Source organism: Saccopteryx bilineata, chromosome X, assembly GCF_036850765.1.
Source record: "Saccopteryx bilineata isolate mSacBil1 chromosome X, mSacBil1_pri_phased_curated, whole genome shotgun sequence".
Classification (NCBI taxonomy): domain Eukaryota; kingdom Metazoa; phylum Chordata; class Mammalia; order Chiroptera; family Emballonuridae; genus Saccopteryx; species Saccopteryx bilineata.
The window spans coordinates 103,855,679-103,869,990 of record NC_089502.1 but is presented as its reverse complement, the minus strand read 5'-3'; the positions used below and the strand labels follow the sequence as shown (position 1 = coordinate 103,869,990).

The window sequence follows — 14,312 nt, the reverse complement described above, 5'->3', positions numbered from 1 at the left end:
GATACTTCTCACATCCCCCCCTCTATAAAGTCAATAAAATCTTTTTTAAAAAAGAAATTATTTTAGGAAAACTAAAACCTTACAGAAAAGAGCAATTATATAAAATTCATTACAAAAAATTGTACAAACTAAAGACCAAGATTTCTGACAATCTGGAGTTTTGTTTTTTAACTCCAGAGCAGAATATATTGAACAATTACTGATGGAAGTCTAAATCGATAGAATCTTTGTGGAGTTGACCATATGGATCAGAATTTTTTTTAAATACTCATTTTCTTTCATTTAGGATTTAGGCTTCTTTTAATCTAAACCTAAGAAAATAATCTTCAGAGATTGTCCTATGGTAGCATATATATTTTAATACAGACATTAAATCTCAGTGGTAAATATATTATTTACCCACCCTCTTTTGGTAAATATGTTGAGGGTGGAGTGTTTTACAAGGTTGAAGATGTTTTGACAAACCTTATACTCTGTCTATAGTTATATGACTTGGCCACTCTGCTTTCTAGGTATGGGAAGCTGCTGATGTATTGATCAAAGCTGCTCTTCCGCTGACAACAAGCGACACAAAAACTGTGTCAGAGTGGATCAGTCAGATGGCCACCCTGCCCCAAGCATCCAATTTGGCTACTAGAATCTTGCTTTTAACACTGCTTTTTGAGGTAAGATTTAGATCTTTTGGTCCCTCTGATTAATTCATTAGAATTACTGAACACCTGTTATTTGAGACACTGAAGAAGATGGAGGGAAATGTAAGGCATGATCTCTGCATTTCATGAGCTTGCAATTTCTAATAGGCTTAACACACATAATTAAGTACGAAATACAGCTCTGTGCATGAATGGTAAAAACAATGAGTTCGGGGAGGGCATATACACCACTTCTAGATAATGAGAGATAGCCTTCTTGGAACAAGTGTTAATAATTGAATTGAGTCTTAGAGGATTTGGGGGTAGTCATTAAAAGAGGTTTTTAGAATGACTGTCGTAGTTCCTTTGTGGAATACTTTTGGTCTCTCTGAGGAAATCTAAATGGCAGCCGGAGTGTGGTAGATGGCAAGAATTGGGTAATAGGCATCAGATAGAATCTTAACTATTCTTTGTACTTGGTCAGTTAGCAGATTATTTGTAGGGACAATAGTTATTTGGCCAGGACATGTTCTTGTCCTAACCAATGTAGGAGAATTAGTAGACAATTGATTTTGAACAAATGACTTTATTTGTCATATTTAATGTAAAACCTAAGTTACTGTAACTTGAGAGTAAAGTTCAATATATGTGTCAAACTATATGTCTGTATGTAGACTTGGGGCTTTCACTTATGGTAGAAATGGTGGTTCTTATTAAAGCATTTGTAATTAGATTGCAAAGTACAGAATGCTGCGTGTAACTCATAACATTGTAATATAAAAAATTGCAAGTAACAGTCTTACATTTTCTTCTAGTCCTTTTTCTGTGTATTTTAAAAATTGGGGTCAGACTGTTTTAAAAGTGTTACATTTTCTCTCTGTGTTGTATTATGAATATTACTGTGTCATGTATATACACTGCTCACAAAAATTAGGGGGTCAGGGAACATGCAGAAACTCCAGTACTTTCAGCCTTTTGTATAGTGCATTTTCACCAATGAAATAAAAATTGGTTTTGCATCTCATTTGCATAATCAAACAACTTTCTTTGACTTGTTTGCTTTTCTGATGTTCTTGTTTAATAAAAAAATCAAAAGCTTCCTTTTTTTTATCGTTTCATACTCATTTTGAAATATCCCCAAATTTTTGTGAGCAGTATGCTATTCCATCTTTTAGAAATCTCGTTTATTTAAGAAATTACCAGTTGTTGGGAATTTAATTTGCTTCTGTTGGTTTCCTGTTATTAGTAACACTTTAGTGTGGACCTGGAGGGGGAACCATTAACTGGGTGGCTGTGTTTAATTATTCCATATTCCGTCAGATATTATAAAGGTTCTTTGTAAATCAGAAGCTATTCAACTTCAACATAGTTAAATTAACACTGTATAGCCTACATGACAGTCCTTAATGGTATTTATGATACTAGTAAAGTTTCCATATCAAGCACATACTGATATGCCAGACACTATCTTGGGCACTTTGAATATATAGCTTCATATAATCATCACAATAACCCTGGAGGTATAAATTATTTCCTTTGATCCCTGAGGATAAAAAGGCCTAGAGAATTTAAGTAATTCATCTCAGATCACATAGCTGGTACAAATACAGATAGAATTTGAATTCAACTAATTCTGTTAGTGTTCACCCCTCTGATTATTGAGTAGAAGTTGGTATTTGTTTTATTTATTTTTCTCTTTGATTAATCGATCAGGAGTTGAAGCTACCTTGTGCTTGGGTGGTTGAATCTAGTGGCATCCTTAATGTCCTAATCAAACTCTTGGAAGTGGTTCAGCCCTGCCTACAGGCTGCCAAGGAGCAAAAGGAGGTCCAGACCCCAAAGTGAGTGACCCTGTATCCTGGTTTCACTTCTGTTTTTCTGGGGTGTGTATGGGGCAAATATGGGTAACTTGAAACTTGTGAGGTGCCTGATGAAGTCAAGATAAGTTTTCCCATGTTGTGTATAGGTTTCTGGCTCATTCAGAGTAAGTCATTTCTTCTTTCTTAGGTGGATCACCCCAGTGTTGCTTCTGATTGATTTCTATGAAAAGACAGCCATCTCCTCAAAAAGGAGAGCCCAAATGACTAAGGTACGTAATATAGTGTATATGGTTAGCAGAACTGTTTCTTGAAGCAAGAGTAGACCAACAGAGAATATAGAAGAGTGGTAAAGAATGTAATGATTCCTCTATCAAGGAATAAATCTCTTGGGGGATATTGACAGCTAGATTTCTCTTTTGAATGGAGCGTTAGAAATATGTTTTATAGCACTTCTCACTAAAGGGCCCAAGAACTTATCCTGGAAGTAAATGTAAAAGTTGTGTGCAGAGAAGGATTGGCTCTTCTGTTATGTAAAGGACTGAGTGTGCAGCAAGTGCTCCTTATATGAAGATCACATATGTCACATTATCTCACTCCTTTCTCAGAAAGAGGTATTTTGTTCCAGTACATCTAAAGTAACATTCCTCTTTTGTGGAAACAAAAAGAAAGAGGATCACAGGATAAGGGTACAGAGCAGTGGTTTTCAACCTTTTTACACTTTTAGGGACTGGTGAAAATGAAAATAAGAGAATTATTTTGGGGGCTGCTAAGCCAGAAATCACCCTGAGCATAAGCAAATTTGACTAAGATCATTAGTTCTATAATCTTCATACAACATCAGAGTGGTTGACTCTTTCGCAGACCGGCATAAAATTTCTGGCAGACCAGCAGTTGAAAACTGCTAGTATAAAGGGTTTTGTGCCTGTGGAGAAGCTCAGGAATATGAGGGTTAATTTCAAAAATTTCTCTCTTGGTTCTCAAAATATACCAAATGTTCAGTATGTTTCTTTTTCCTGAATTAGTTTTAACAACGAACACTGATGAAATTATTTTTTCGTCGTAACAACCAACCTTGTAGAAAACTTTGTGCTCTTATATTTAGTACTTACAGTCCAACAACAACAACTGGCGCTGGTTTGATGACCGCTCTGGACGTTGGTGTAGTTACAGTGCAAGCAACAACAGCACTATCGATTCTGCCTGGAAGTCTGGAGAGACAAGTGTTCGTTTCACTGCAGGCCGAAGAAGATATACTGTCCAGTTCACTACAATGGTTCAGGTACATGCTCATTCAATACTGGAAATATTTTGAAAGGAGGGTAAGTACTAGGTATAGGTATGCCTTTTGGTTTCCTTCTTCCTGAACCAGCAGTCCTGACATGTTATAAAGAGTAATACTACCATGCCACTACTAAATTGGCTATAGTTTTCACAGAACTGAGTCACCCTAAAGCAGAGGTCCCCAAACTTTTTACACAGGGGCCAGTTCACTGTCCCTCAGACCGTTGGAGGGCCGCCACATACAGGCTCCTGTCAGTGACCACCAATGAAAGAGGTGCCCCTTCCGAAAGTGCGGTGGGTGCCGGATAAATGGCCTCAGTGGGGCCACAGTTTGGGGACGCCTGCCCTAAAGTCATCAGATAGACCGTGAGTCTGGCAATTTGATACTGTTGCACCTGGAAATGATTCCAATTGTGTAGTCGAGGATTAGGGAGTGGTTAGGGATAGTGTCTGCCCTGTTGGAAAGTTTACAGTTCATTATAGGGCCTTATGTATGCCACTTAACCTTCTAGGAATCTTCATGCTTTCTCTCTGTAAATGGTAAGGATGGTTTAAATTGCCAGGGTTCCTTGTTGTTGATACATCTTGCTTGAGTTCTAATAATGCCCTTGCCATAGTTCCTTTTTTTGGTAGAGATATTTTTGTCTGTTTGAATTACTAGGTTAATGAAGAAACAGGGAACCGGCGCCCCGTGATGCTGACTCTGCTAAGAGTACCACGGCTGAATAAAAACTCTAAAAACAGCAATGGACAGGAACTAGAGAAGACTCTGGAAGAAAGCAAAGAAATGGATATCAAGCGTAAAGAAAATAAAATCAATGGTATGGACTCAGGTTTGAATCTTTCAAGGAGTGTTTACATGAAACTAGTGTGCTATGGCTTAAGTTCTAACCGATTTCATTGTTGTTTCTTATCAACCATTGCTTGATTACTTTAAGATACACAATCCTCCTTTTTATATGCTTTTCCCTCTGGTCTTAGAGTTGGTTTTAGTATGTTGTTCTTCATAGGGCCCAAGCACTTCACTTAGGAAGGAGCGATGTGGGAGGAATTGTCAAGTTAAACTCTCTGAACCCTACTTCCCCATTTGTAGATACCCCACTGGCCCTAGAGAGTACAAATACTGAAAAGGAGACAAGCTTGGACGAAACAAAAATCGGGGAGATCCTGATCCAGGGCCTGACAGAGGATATGGTGACTGTTTTAATCCGGGCCTGCGTGAGCATGCTAGGAGTCCCTGTGGATCCAGACACTTTGCATGCTACCCTCCGCCTCTGCCTGAGGCTCACCCGAGACCACAAATATGCCATGATGTTTGCAGAGCTGAAGAGCACTCGCATGATCTTGAATTTGACCCAGAGCTCAGGCTTCAATGGGTTTACTCCTCTGGTCACTCTTCTCTTAAGACACATTATTGAGGACCCCTGCACCCTTCGTCATACCATGGAAAAGGTGGGTCATTTGGTGTCAGATGCTGATACAGCTTTACATCATACCTATGTTCTCCTTTGTTTCAGAACAGATAGACTTCTGGTTCTTCTAGGATCTGTAGCTAGATATGTCGACTATATGCCCTGCTCAGCAAAATTTCCCAGCTGTATGCGTAGGTGCTTGCCGTAGCTATAGTAGATGATCCCAATGAATGACATGAAAAAAGAACTGGAAAGTAGATATTTCTACCCTTAAGTTTACTATAGTATTAGTTCTTATCTAGTAAGTTCTCTCTGGCAATATAAGTTTCTTGAACCAAAAATTGTTAGTAAAGAATTGGAGCCCTGGCCGGTTGGCTCAGCGGTAGAGCGTCGGCCTAGCGTGCGGAGGACCCGGGTTTGATTCCCGGCCAGGGCACACAGGAGAAGCGCCCATTTGCTTCTCCACCCCTCCGCCGCGCTTTCCTCTCTGTCTCTCTCTTCCCCTCCCGCAGCCAAGGCTCCATTGGAGCAGAGATGGCCCGGGCGCTGGGGATGGCTCTGTGGCCTCTGCCTCAGGCGCTAGAGTGGCTCTGGTCGCAATATGGCGACGCCCAGGATGGGCAGAGCATCGCCCCCTGGTGGGCAGAGCATCGCCCCTGGTGGGCGTGCCGGGTGGATCCCGGTCGGGCGCATGCGGGAGTCTGTCTGACTGTCTCTCCCCGTTTCCAGCTTCAGAAAAATGAAAAAATGAAAAAAATGGAAGAAAAAAAAAAAAAAAAAAAAAAAGAATTGGAATACCTTCCACTAAGGTCATATCTTATCTTAAAAATCATTCCTTTGTAGGAGTGCTTCTCATGTGTTCACTCAAGAGCTATTTTCCAAATATTGTCTTTAGGGGTTATAATAGTTGTGAAATTTTTGGAATGTTTCTGATTGCCAAACACTGTGGGAAGCTTTTTACAAACACCCATTGTGCATTTCATAAAACTGAGGCTTATGTGTTTACTTTAGAAGCATATAAAGGAGTGGAAGCAATGACAAAGTAATCAGAAAATATAGAAACATTTATAATATAAACATTAAGGTGTAAATGGAGGGGTTCAGGGATAAATATTTTACTAGTAAGACTTTTCCTCAGTACTTGTAAAAATTGTCCTTCTGCTAATTCTTTGTCAACATTCATCATGTGAATGTTACTAGACTTCATGTCTGTTTTCCTCTCTTGGGACATTGGTTTCTACATGTATAAATAATATTGCAACATGCCTTTTTTTGCATATAGCTTTGTCATGTTTAAGACTATTTTTCTTAGAGATTCTTAGAAATTGAATCAAAAAGTGTAAATATATATATACACACACATACAACACGCACACACTTTTTTTTTTCAGAGAGATAGTGACAGGAAGGGAGAGAGATGAGAAGCATCAACTCATATATTTGTGGCACCTTAGTTGTTCATTGACTGCTTTCTCATATGTGCCTTCTCATATATGCCTTGACTGGGGGGCTACAGCAGAGTCAGAGACCTCTTGCTCAAGCCAGCGAGTGACCATGGAGTCGTGTATATGATCCCATGCTCAAGATGTTGACCTCAGTGTTTCCTCAGTGTCCCAGGCCTATGCTCTATCCACTGCGCCACCACATGGTCAGGCTAGGTATAAATATTTTTTAACTCATTTGTCAGAAGGCTGATTCCATTTCATGAGTGTGTATGCATACACACACATTCTTTAGATCTTTTTCACCCAGCCTGTTTGATTTCACCTGACATGAACAGAATTGAAAGAAGGAAAGCTGTTAAAGGTAGCATGTGCAACTGATCCAAGGTCCGGAAACAGCTTGACATAAAAAACAAGATTCTAACTTAAAAATACACTAGTTGCGATGTTTATTTTAAGTTTATACAACTTTTTAAATGCTAGGGAAAAAAAATACAGGTTCTTGTTGGATGAGGAAAACCCCACACTTAAAGGAAATTGTATTTGGGGCTGTTGGGAACAAAGGAAGGTCAGTGGCAATTTTAACATACTGAGTTGTCAAAATGTAAATGCTTGATAATTCATTGCAGCTACAGGTGTGGAAAACCAGGCATACTCTTACTTTTGGTAGGACTGGGAAATTGGTGCAGCCACATTGGAAGGCAGTTTGGTAGTCAGTTTAAGATACCCTTTAACCTAGAAATGTGGGTAAGAACTTAAAGTCAAGTATGCCGAGATACATATACAAAAATGTTAACTAGAATTGCTTGTGATATCAAGAAACTAGAGGTCTGATATCTGGCAGAGGACTGGATAAACAGATTGTAGCACATGTTTATAGTGAAATTATACTTTTTTGTATTTAAAAAGTGAGTGCTGTTTTATAATTGCAGCCTGACAGGCAAGATAGAAGGATTAATATGCCAAACTAAAGAGCTTCTTCTGGGCCGTGGTCACTTGGCTCAGTGGTAGAGCATTGGCCCAATGTGTGGATGTCCTAGGTTCAATTCCTGGCCAGGACACACAGGAGAAGTGACCCTCTGCTTCTCCACCCCTCCTCTTCCCCTTTCTTTCTCTTTCTCTCTCTCTCTCTCTCTCTCTAGCAGTCATGACTCAGTTGGTTCGAGCAAGATGGCCTCAGGTGCTGAATATGGTTCTGTGGCTCAAGTGTTTAAAAAAAAAGGCTCCATTGCTGAGCAATGGAACAATGGCCCAGATGGGCAGAGCATTGACCCCTAGTGGGCTTGCTGGGTGAATCCCGGTCAGGGCCTATGCGGAGTCAGTCTCTCTGCCTCTCCTCCTCTCACTAAAAAAAAAAAAGGAAAAAGAAAAAGCTGTTGGTTTGGTAAGAAAAGCATTAAGATTCCAAAATATGTTTATTTTTGTGGTCATAGTTCATGAAGGAATAGGTAATGGAAAATACAATGGAGTTTTCTTTATACTTTCTTGTATTTTACATGATGAGAGTCATTTTATTTTATGAGCAGAGCAAAACCATAACATATTTAGGCCCTGTGATATCAAAGCAAATAATCCAGTTTGATATCTCCTGTGGCTATCATTATCTGAAACTGATCATTGGCTTTGAGGCATAAAGAATGTGTTTAATTTTGTTCTTATACACTAAATGAATGTATTACATATTTTTAAAATTTGCACCATTTATTTCCTAATTTCTCTAAAAGATCATATGCCAAATAATTGATAATTTGGGAATATGCTTAATGTTGTAAGTCTAATTTATAATTTGGGGGTATACTGAATGCTGTAAGCCAGTGTTTTTCAACCATTGGTCCACGGCCTGGCTGCCAGAAATCTCGTGCCAGTCTGCAAAAGAGTTGACCACTCTGATGTTGTATGAAGATTATAGACCCAGTGATCTTGGTTGAATTTGCTTATTCTCAGGGTGATTTCTGCTTTAGCTATCCTCGTCATAATTGTATTTTCACTGGTCCCCATGTATAAAAAGGCTGAAAAAAAAACCACTGCTGTAACCCAATTTTTGAGTTGGGAAGGGATGGAACTTGAAAGATCAAGTTTTATCTTTCCCCGAAAAATCTAAAGCTGTCATTCACTGTCTTCAGGCAGAGCTTGGTTAGTATTTTATTCCTTGGAAAGTCTTCCTTGAATTCAATTGTATTTTTGGAAAGTGGTATTTATTCAGCAATGTTTCTCCTCTTTACTAGGTTGTTCGCTCAGCAGCTACAAGTGGAGCTGGTAGTACTACCTCAGGTGTTGTGTCTGGCAGCCTCGGCTCTCGGGAGATCAACTACATCCTCCGTGTCCTTGGGCCAGCTGCATGCCGCAATCCAGACATTTTCACAGAAGTGGCCAACTGCTGTATCCGCATTGCCCTTCCAGCCCCCCGAGGCTCAGGAACTGGTAAGTGTCCCCTTCTCCTGGCCTTTGAGTCATTGAAGTTTGTGGCCTGGTATAACTCCTGAGATTTTCTGTGAAGAAATTTATAACTTGGAAAGCCTTCATCGGCAAGCATTGGGACATTGGCTGGTTGATCACGTGTATCAATTCAGAGGTACTTGAATAACTTCTGTGGTCCTTGCCCTATGATAATCTCTACAAGAGATACCAAGGATTCATCCAGTGCAGTCCTTGCTTTCCAAGAACTGTGTGGTAGCAGGGCTTACATACAGTGTATGGTTTATAGATACAAATGATAATTGAGGACCAAATGAAAAAATGACTCATGATACAGTAGGAAGTGTATAAAATAATATATTTTTGCTAAAGTGTTTGGCCTTTTTTAATTATGAGGAAACAATTAGATAAAGAAATTGAGACATTCTGTAAGTAAACTGGCTTCGATTCTTTAAAAATATTAATTTATTGTAAGGAAAAATGCAAGGATTTCCTAGGTAAAAGGAGGCTAGAAACATAATCACCAACAATCTTGATGTGATTCTGGATCCAAATAGAGGAGATTTGTAGACATTTGGATACTGACTTTCATTAGATAATATAATCTTATCCGTGTTAAATTTCTTGGGTGTTGTGATGGTATTGTGGTTATGTAGAAAAATATCCTTGATGTTAGGAGGTGCAGATAAACATATTTAGAGGTGGACAAATGGTGATTCTAAATGAAAAGTATATAAATGTTTATTTACTCGCCTTTCAACATTTCTGTAGGGTTGTGAGAAAACTTTTAGTGAAAAGTTGGGTGTGAAGGGGCTCTGTATTTTTGGAACCTCAGTGTGCCTGACCCTGTGCTGGGCATGTATGATATCATTTAATCCTCATATTTCAAGTAGGCGAAACTTGAGGATTATTGGACGTAGTTTGGCCATGATCCTGTAATAGAACTGGATTTTAAAACAAAGTCTCCCCAACTCCAAAGCCTATATATACTCTTTTTACCATTTGGTACAGCCATATTAAAACCAGTGGGATTTAGAGAATGTGAAAGCCAGACTTTCTGATAGGCTACTCAAACACTGGAAATGGCCTCCTGTCCCAAGCTTATATTATGTAAGTCCCCTTCTAAGTATTTGTTAGGTATAGGTACCAGTTCACTATTAACTGATTTTTCTGTCTTACTTTGCCTTAGCTTCAGATGATGAGTTCGAGAATCTTAGAATTAAAGGCCCTAATGCTGTACAGCTAGTGAAAACAACCCCTTTGAAACCCTCACCTCTGCCTGTCATTCCTGATGCTATCAAAGAAGTGATCTACGACATGCTGAATGCCCTGGCTGCATACCATGCTCCAGAGGAAGGTATGTCACTAGCCCATCCAGGAGGCTGGCCACTTTGCCCCATTTTAACCAGCTCATGCTTAGTGAACACTCATTATGTGCCCATGCTCAAAGAATCAAGATGAATAAGCCACACAGTGCCCTTCTCTAAAGATGCTAATAGTAATATAGTATGACAGGTGCCAGCATGGTGGTGAGTCCTAGAGCAAGTCACCTAACCTGGTGGAGGTTGGGCCTGTAGGGTTTCTCCACCCCACCCCGTCCCTGGCAGTCACCATAGAGTAAGTGTTTTCTGTAAGAAGTCATGAATAATAAAGATAAGGAGATTGCCAGAGTTCTGTCCTGGAAGATTGCATCCCATCTAGTAGAGAAAATGAACAATGATTTAAAAAGAGATAATAGTATCATGTTAGCAGGTTAAAAATAAAATACTATACCACGAAGTCTCTTATGTTTTTATTCTACAAAACAAAACATCTCTATTACTCAAAGAGCTGGGAACAGTATTAGAAGATGTAGGTAGGCTTCCTGACCTTTGAGACCACCATCTCAGTCCATCTTTATTCCTAGTTAAGATACTACATGTAAGTACTGGAAAAGTAATGAATGAATTGATTGGAACCTAAGATTCCATTCTAGTAAGATCCTTCTGGGTTTTATTCAGGATATATTTATTTAATAGGTCCCACAGGATTGCCAAAAATTGATGAGTACTGCCTTTAATAAGTCAAGAAAATGTGAGTCTTTACTTTGGTGCTCTTCATCCATACAGCACTCGGATGTAGAGCTCCTAGCTTCTACAACCACAGAATCTTTAACCAACTTGACATGTTCTCCCACTAAAAAGTAATTTAGTGTTATAGCAATAGCAACCACTTATTGACCTTCCCACTGTACTAGACATCATACCAGGTATGCTCATTTAAGCTTAGTGTAGTGACAGCTGAGGAAAGTGGGGAAACTAAGTAAATTGCCTCTGGTCAAAAAACTTATCGATAGAATGAGACCTTCAACCATGCTGTCTTGGTTACACAGCAGGTCCTTGAATAAAGTTATTTCATTATAAGGTTGATGAGATGCCTTAGGAACTTTATTCTTACTTATATAAATGATGCCTTAGGAACTTTATTCTTGTTTATATAAATGAGCCTATGGTAGCATCGTTTTGCTTAAAGTCACAAAATCTATCAGCAACATTAAGTGAAGACTTACTGTACTACATTTTTCCTCATTCTTATGTGGAAGCCTAGCATTGTAGCTATGTAAACAGTTGTAGTATCTTGGAGTGGAATCGTCCAAGCTGCCAAATAGGTATTAATGCCAAATAGGTATTAATATTACACAGTTACAGAAGAGTTCTGTTTTGTTTTGTTTTTTTCTAGCAGACAAATCTGATCTTAAATCTGGAGGTATGACCCAAGAAGTTGGGCAGCTCCTGCAAGACATGGGCGATGATGTGTACCAGCAGTACCGGTCACTCACTCGGCAAGGCAGTGACTTTGATGCACAGTCAGGTTTTTCCATTAATGTAAGTCAGTTCCAACTTCCTGTATTTCTTCTCCCTTTCCAATACTTGTGTGTTCTCAGTATTGAGGTTTATGCCAGGAGAATATCAAAAGTATTAATTTTGGTGTGTCTGTAAACTATATGTAACCTAAAAATGAAGATTAAGTCAGGGTATCCCTGGGATTTTCTTTTCTCTCCTTGGATTGGAAATGTTTCCCTAATTCATTTTTTCATTTTCATCTGCCCTTCTTTCTCCCAACCTCCCAGTCATTGTTTGTAATGCCAGATTGTAGTATTATAAAGGGGGAGGGTTCAAAGATCAGCCAAAGAGAATATTTAGCATTCACACTCCATACCCTGAAGAGGAGTTCTACTATTTGGGGACAGCTGTCTTTGGAATTAATAATGGCTCAGGAGTTTTTTTTTCTTCCATAGAGTCAGGTCTTTGCTGCAGATGGTGCCCCCGCTGAGACAGCTACACCTGGGGCATCCCAAGGAGAAGGTAATGGTTTGCTTTTTCTTCCTCTCGTGTGCTAATTTCTTGAGGACTGCTTGAAATAACAGGGTATCCTGGACAGGAAGTAGGGGACTACAAGCATAATTATCAAGTTTACTTGTTTAAGGAACTTTCTCAACATTGAGCTCAGTGTTCTATAAATAAAGGGTTTTTCTAGGCTAAAGTTAATGGAAGTGTGGCCTGACTAGGCAGTGGCAAAGTGGATAGAGCATCGGACTGGGACGCAGAGGACCCAGGTTTGAAACTTCAAGGTTGCCAGCTTGAGCGTGGGTTCATCTGGTTTGAGCACAGCTCACCAGTTTGAACCCAAGGTCTCTGTCTTGAGCAAGGGGTCATTCGGTCTGCTATAGCCCTCCAGTCAAAGGCACATATGAGAAAGTAATCAATGAACAACTAAGGTGCCGCAATGAAGAATTGATGGTTCTTATCTCTCTCCCTTCCTGTCTGTCCCTATCTGTCTCTCTCTCTCTCTCTCTCTGTCTCTTGTCACAAAAAAAAGTTAATTGGGGTGTGACTTAACTAACCTAGTAATAGTTGCTGTGGTAATATTCTTTAGTCATGCTGTTTAAATCACCCTGTATATATGTGTTAATGGCTTCCATGCTGGGTTATAGAGCTTTGATGCCAATGGCAGTATTCTAGTTATAAGATTGGCATGGTAGATTCTTACCTCTTAGCAATGTCATCAGAGCCTGTGGTGGCTGTTCACTTAGAATTAGAGAAATGTCATGTAAAAGCAGTTTTAATGAGACCTTTCAAGGGGTGCTTCTTCATGATAGGAAAAATCTTTCATATCTAGGTTAGGAGGCATTGCACTTAATATTAGACTAGTCCCTGGAGATAAGTCAAAATGGTTGTTAATTGATAAAATATCAGTTAACTCATTATGATGGACATATGCCCATCTATAGTATATAGTATGGGTGATAGCAATATCATTCAAGGGAGGCATTAGGCCCTTTACATAGCAGACCATAATAGACATAAAAATGAATCAGATTCACTTCCTACACTTAAAAGAATTTTGTCTAGTGAGGGAAACCTTCAACTGTTATGCAAGTAACTGCTAGAATGGAGGCATACTGGGATAAGGTATAGTTGGCATGTGGTATAATAGCATCTCAGTATGCCTGGATGAAACAGAAAAGCAGTTATAGTGGATAGCAACATTTTAGCTGAACTATTGAATAGGTAATAGTAAATGTGCTAGGCAGGCATGTGTGAAGGAAGAGGTTAAAGGGTATACAGCCATGTTTGGAGAAATAGGAGTACAGTATAACACCATGTATAAGAGGAGGGAAATGGCAGAAGAGAGGTGCAGCAGTTGGGCAAAGCCTCCCTGATACACTGTATCCACAGACCAGGTCTGAGACCTGGGTTGTCCTACCTTTCTGCCCTCCCACCACAGTATGAGGAGGGCATTCAGTTTGTACCAGTGGCCTAAAGTGGAGAAGTGGTTTTCTTTCTACCTAAGGCTTGAATTTGCCAATATTTCACTGTGAAATTGAATCAATGTTTGGCTTTTTCTCAATAGCTTCAACCCCAGAGGAGTCCCGAGATGGGAAGAAAGATAAAGAAGGGGACCGGGCCTCTGAGGAAGGCAAACAGAAAGGCAAGGGCAGCAAACCTTTAATGCCCACCTCCACTATTCTTCGTCTTCTGGCAGAGTTGGTGAGGTCCTATGTTGGTATTGCTACCCTGATTGCCAACTATAGCTACACTGTGGGCCAGTCTGAACTGATCAAAGAGGTAATATTTTCAACAACTTCTTAAGATTTTATACTGCCACCATTTTATACCTGCTATGTGTTAGATGCTTTTCTAGGAACCCTTGCATGTTAGCCTAATGATGAAAGAGGCAGAGGCCTCTTAAGGCATGTGAAAGAGTAAGGCCTTTTTCCCATAATGTGGAGCCGTCAGGCTTACTGCAGGGAGTTGATGCAATTTGTTA

At 39.6% G+C, this 14,312-nt stretch overlaps 1 protein-coding gene across 12 annotated transcripts in view; it reads left to right on the top strand.

Annotated features, from left to right (window-relative positions):
- HUWE1 (HECT, UBA and WWE domain containing E3 ubiquitin protein ligase 1) overlaps positions 1–14,312 on the top strand; it is a 179,513-nt gene that overhangs the window by 129,443 nt on the left and 35,758 nt on the right. For all 12 annotated transcript variants that reach the window (XM_066249119.1, XM_066249128.1, XM_066249122.1 and 9 more), the window contains 11 exons: positions 513–665; positions 2,346–2,473; positions 2,640–2,721; positions 3,555–3,731; positions 4,395–4,554; positions 4,827–5,185; positions 8,813–9,008; positions 10,192–10,359; positions 11,721–11,866; positions 12,280–12,346; positions 13,896–14,110. In XM_066249119.1, coding sequence (XP_066105216.1) covers positions 513–665; positions 2,346–2,473; positions 2,640–2,721; positions 3,555–3,731; positions 4,395–4,554; positions 4,827–5,185; positions 8,813–9,008; positions 10,192–10,359; positions 11,721–11,866; positions 12,280–12,346; positions 13,896–14,110 — 1,851 coding nt within the window. The remainder of the gene's footprint in view (positions 1–512; positions 666–2,345; positions 2,474–2,639; positions 2,722–3,554; positions 3,732–4,394; positions 4,555–4,826; positions 5,186–8,812; positions 9,009–10,191; positions 10,360–11,720; positions 11,867–12,279; positions 12,347–13,895; positions 14,111–14,312) is intronic.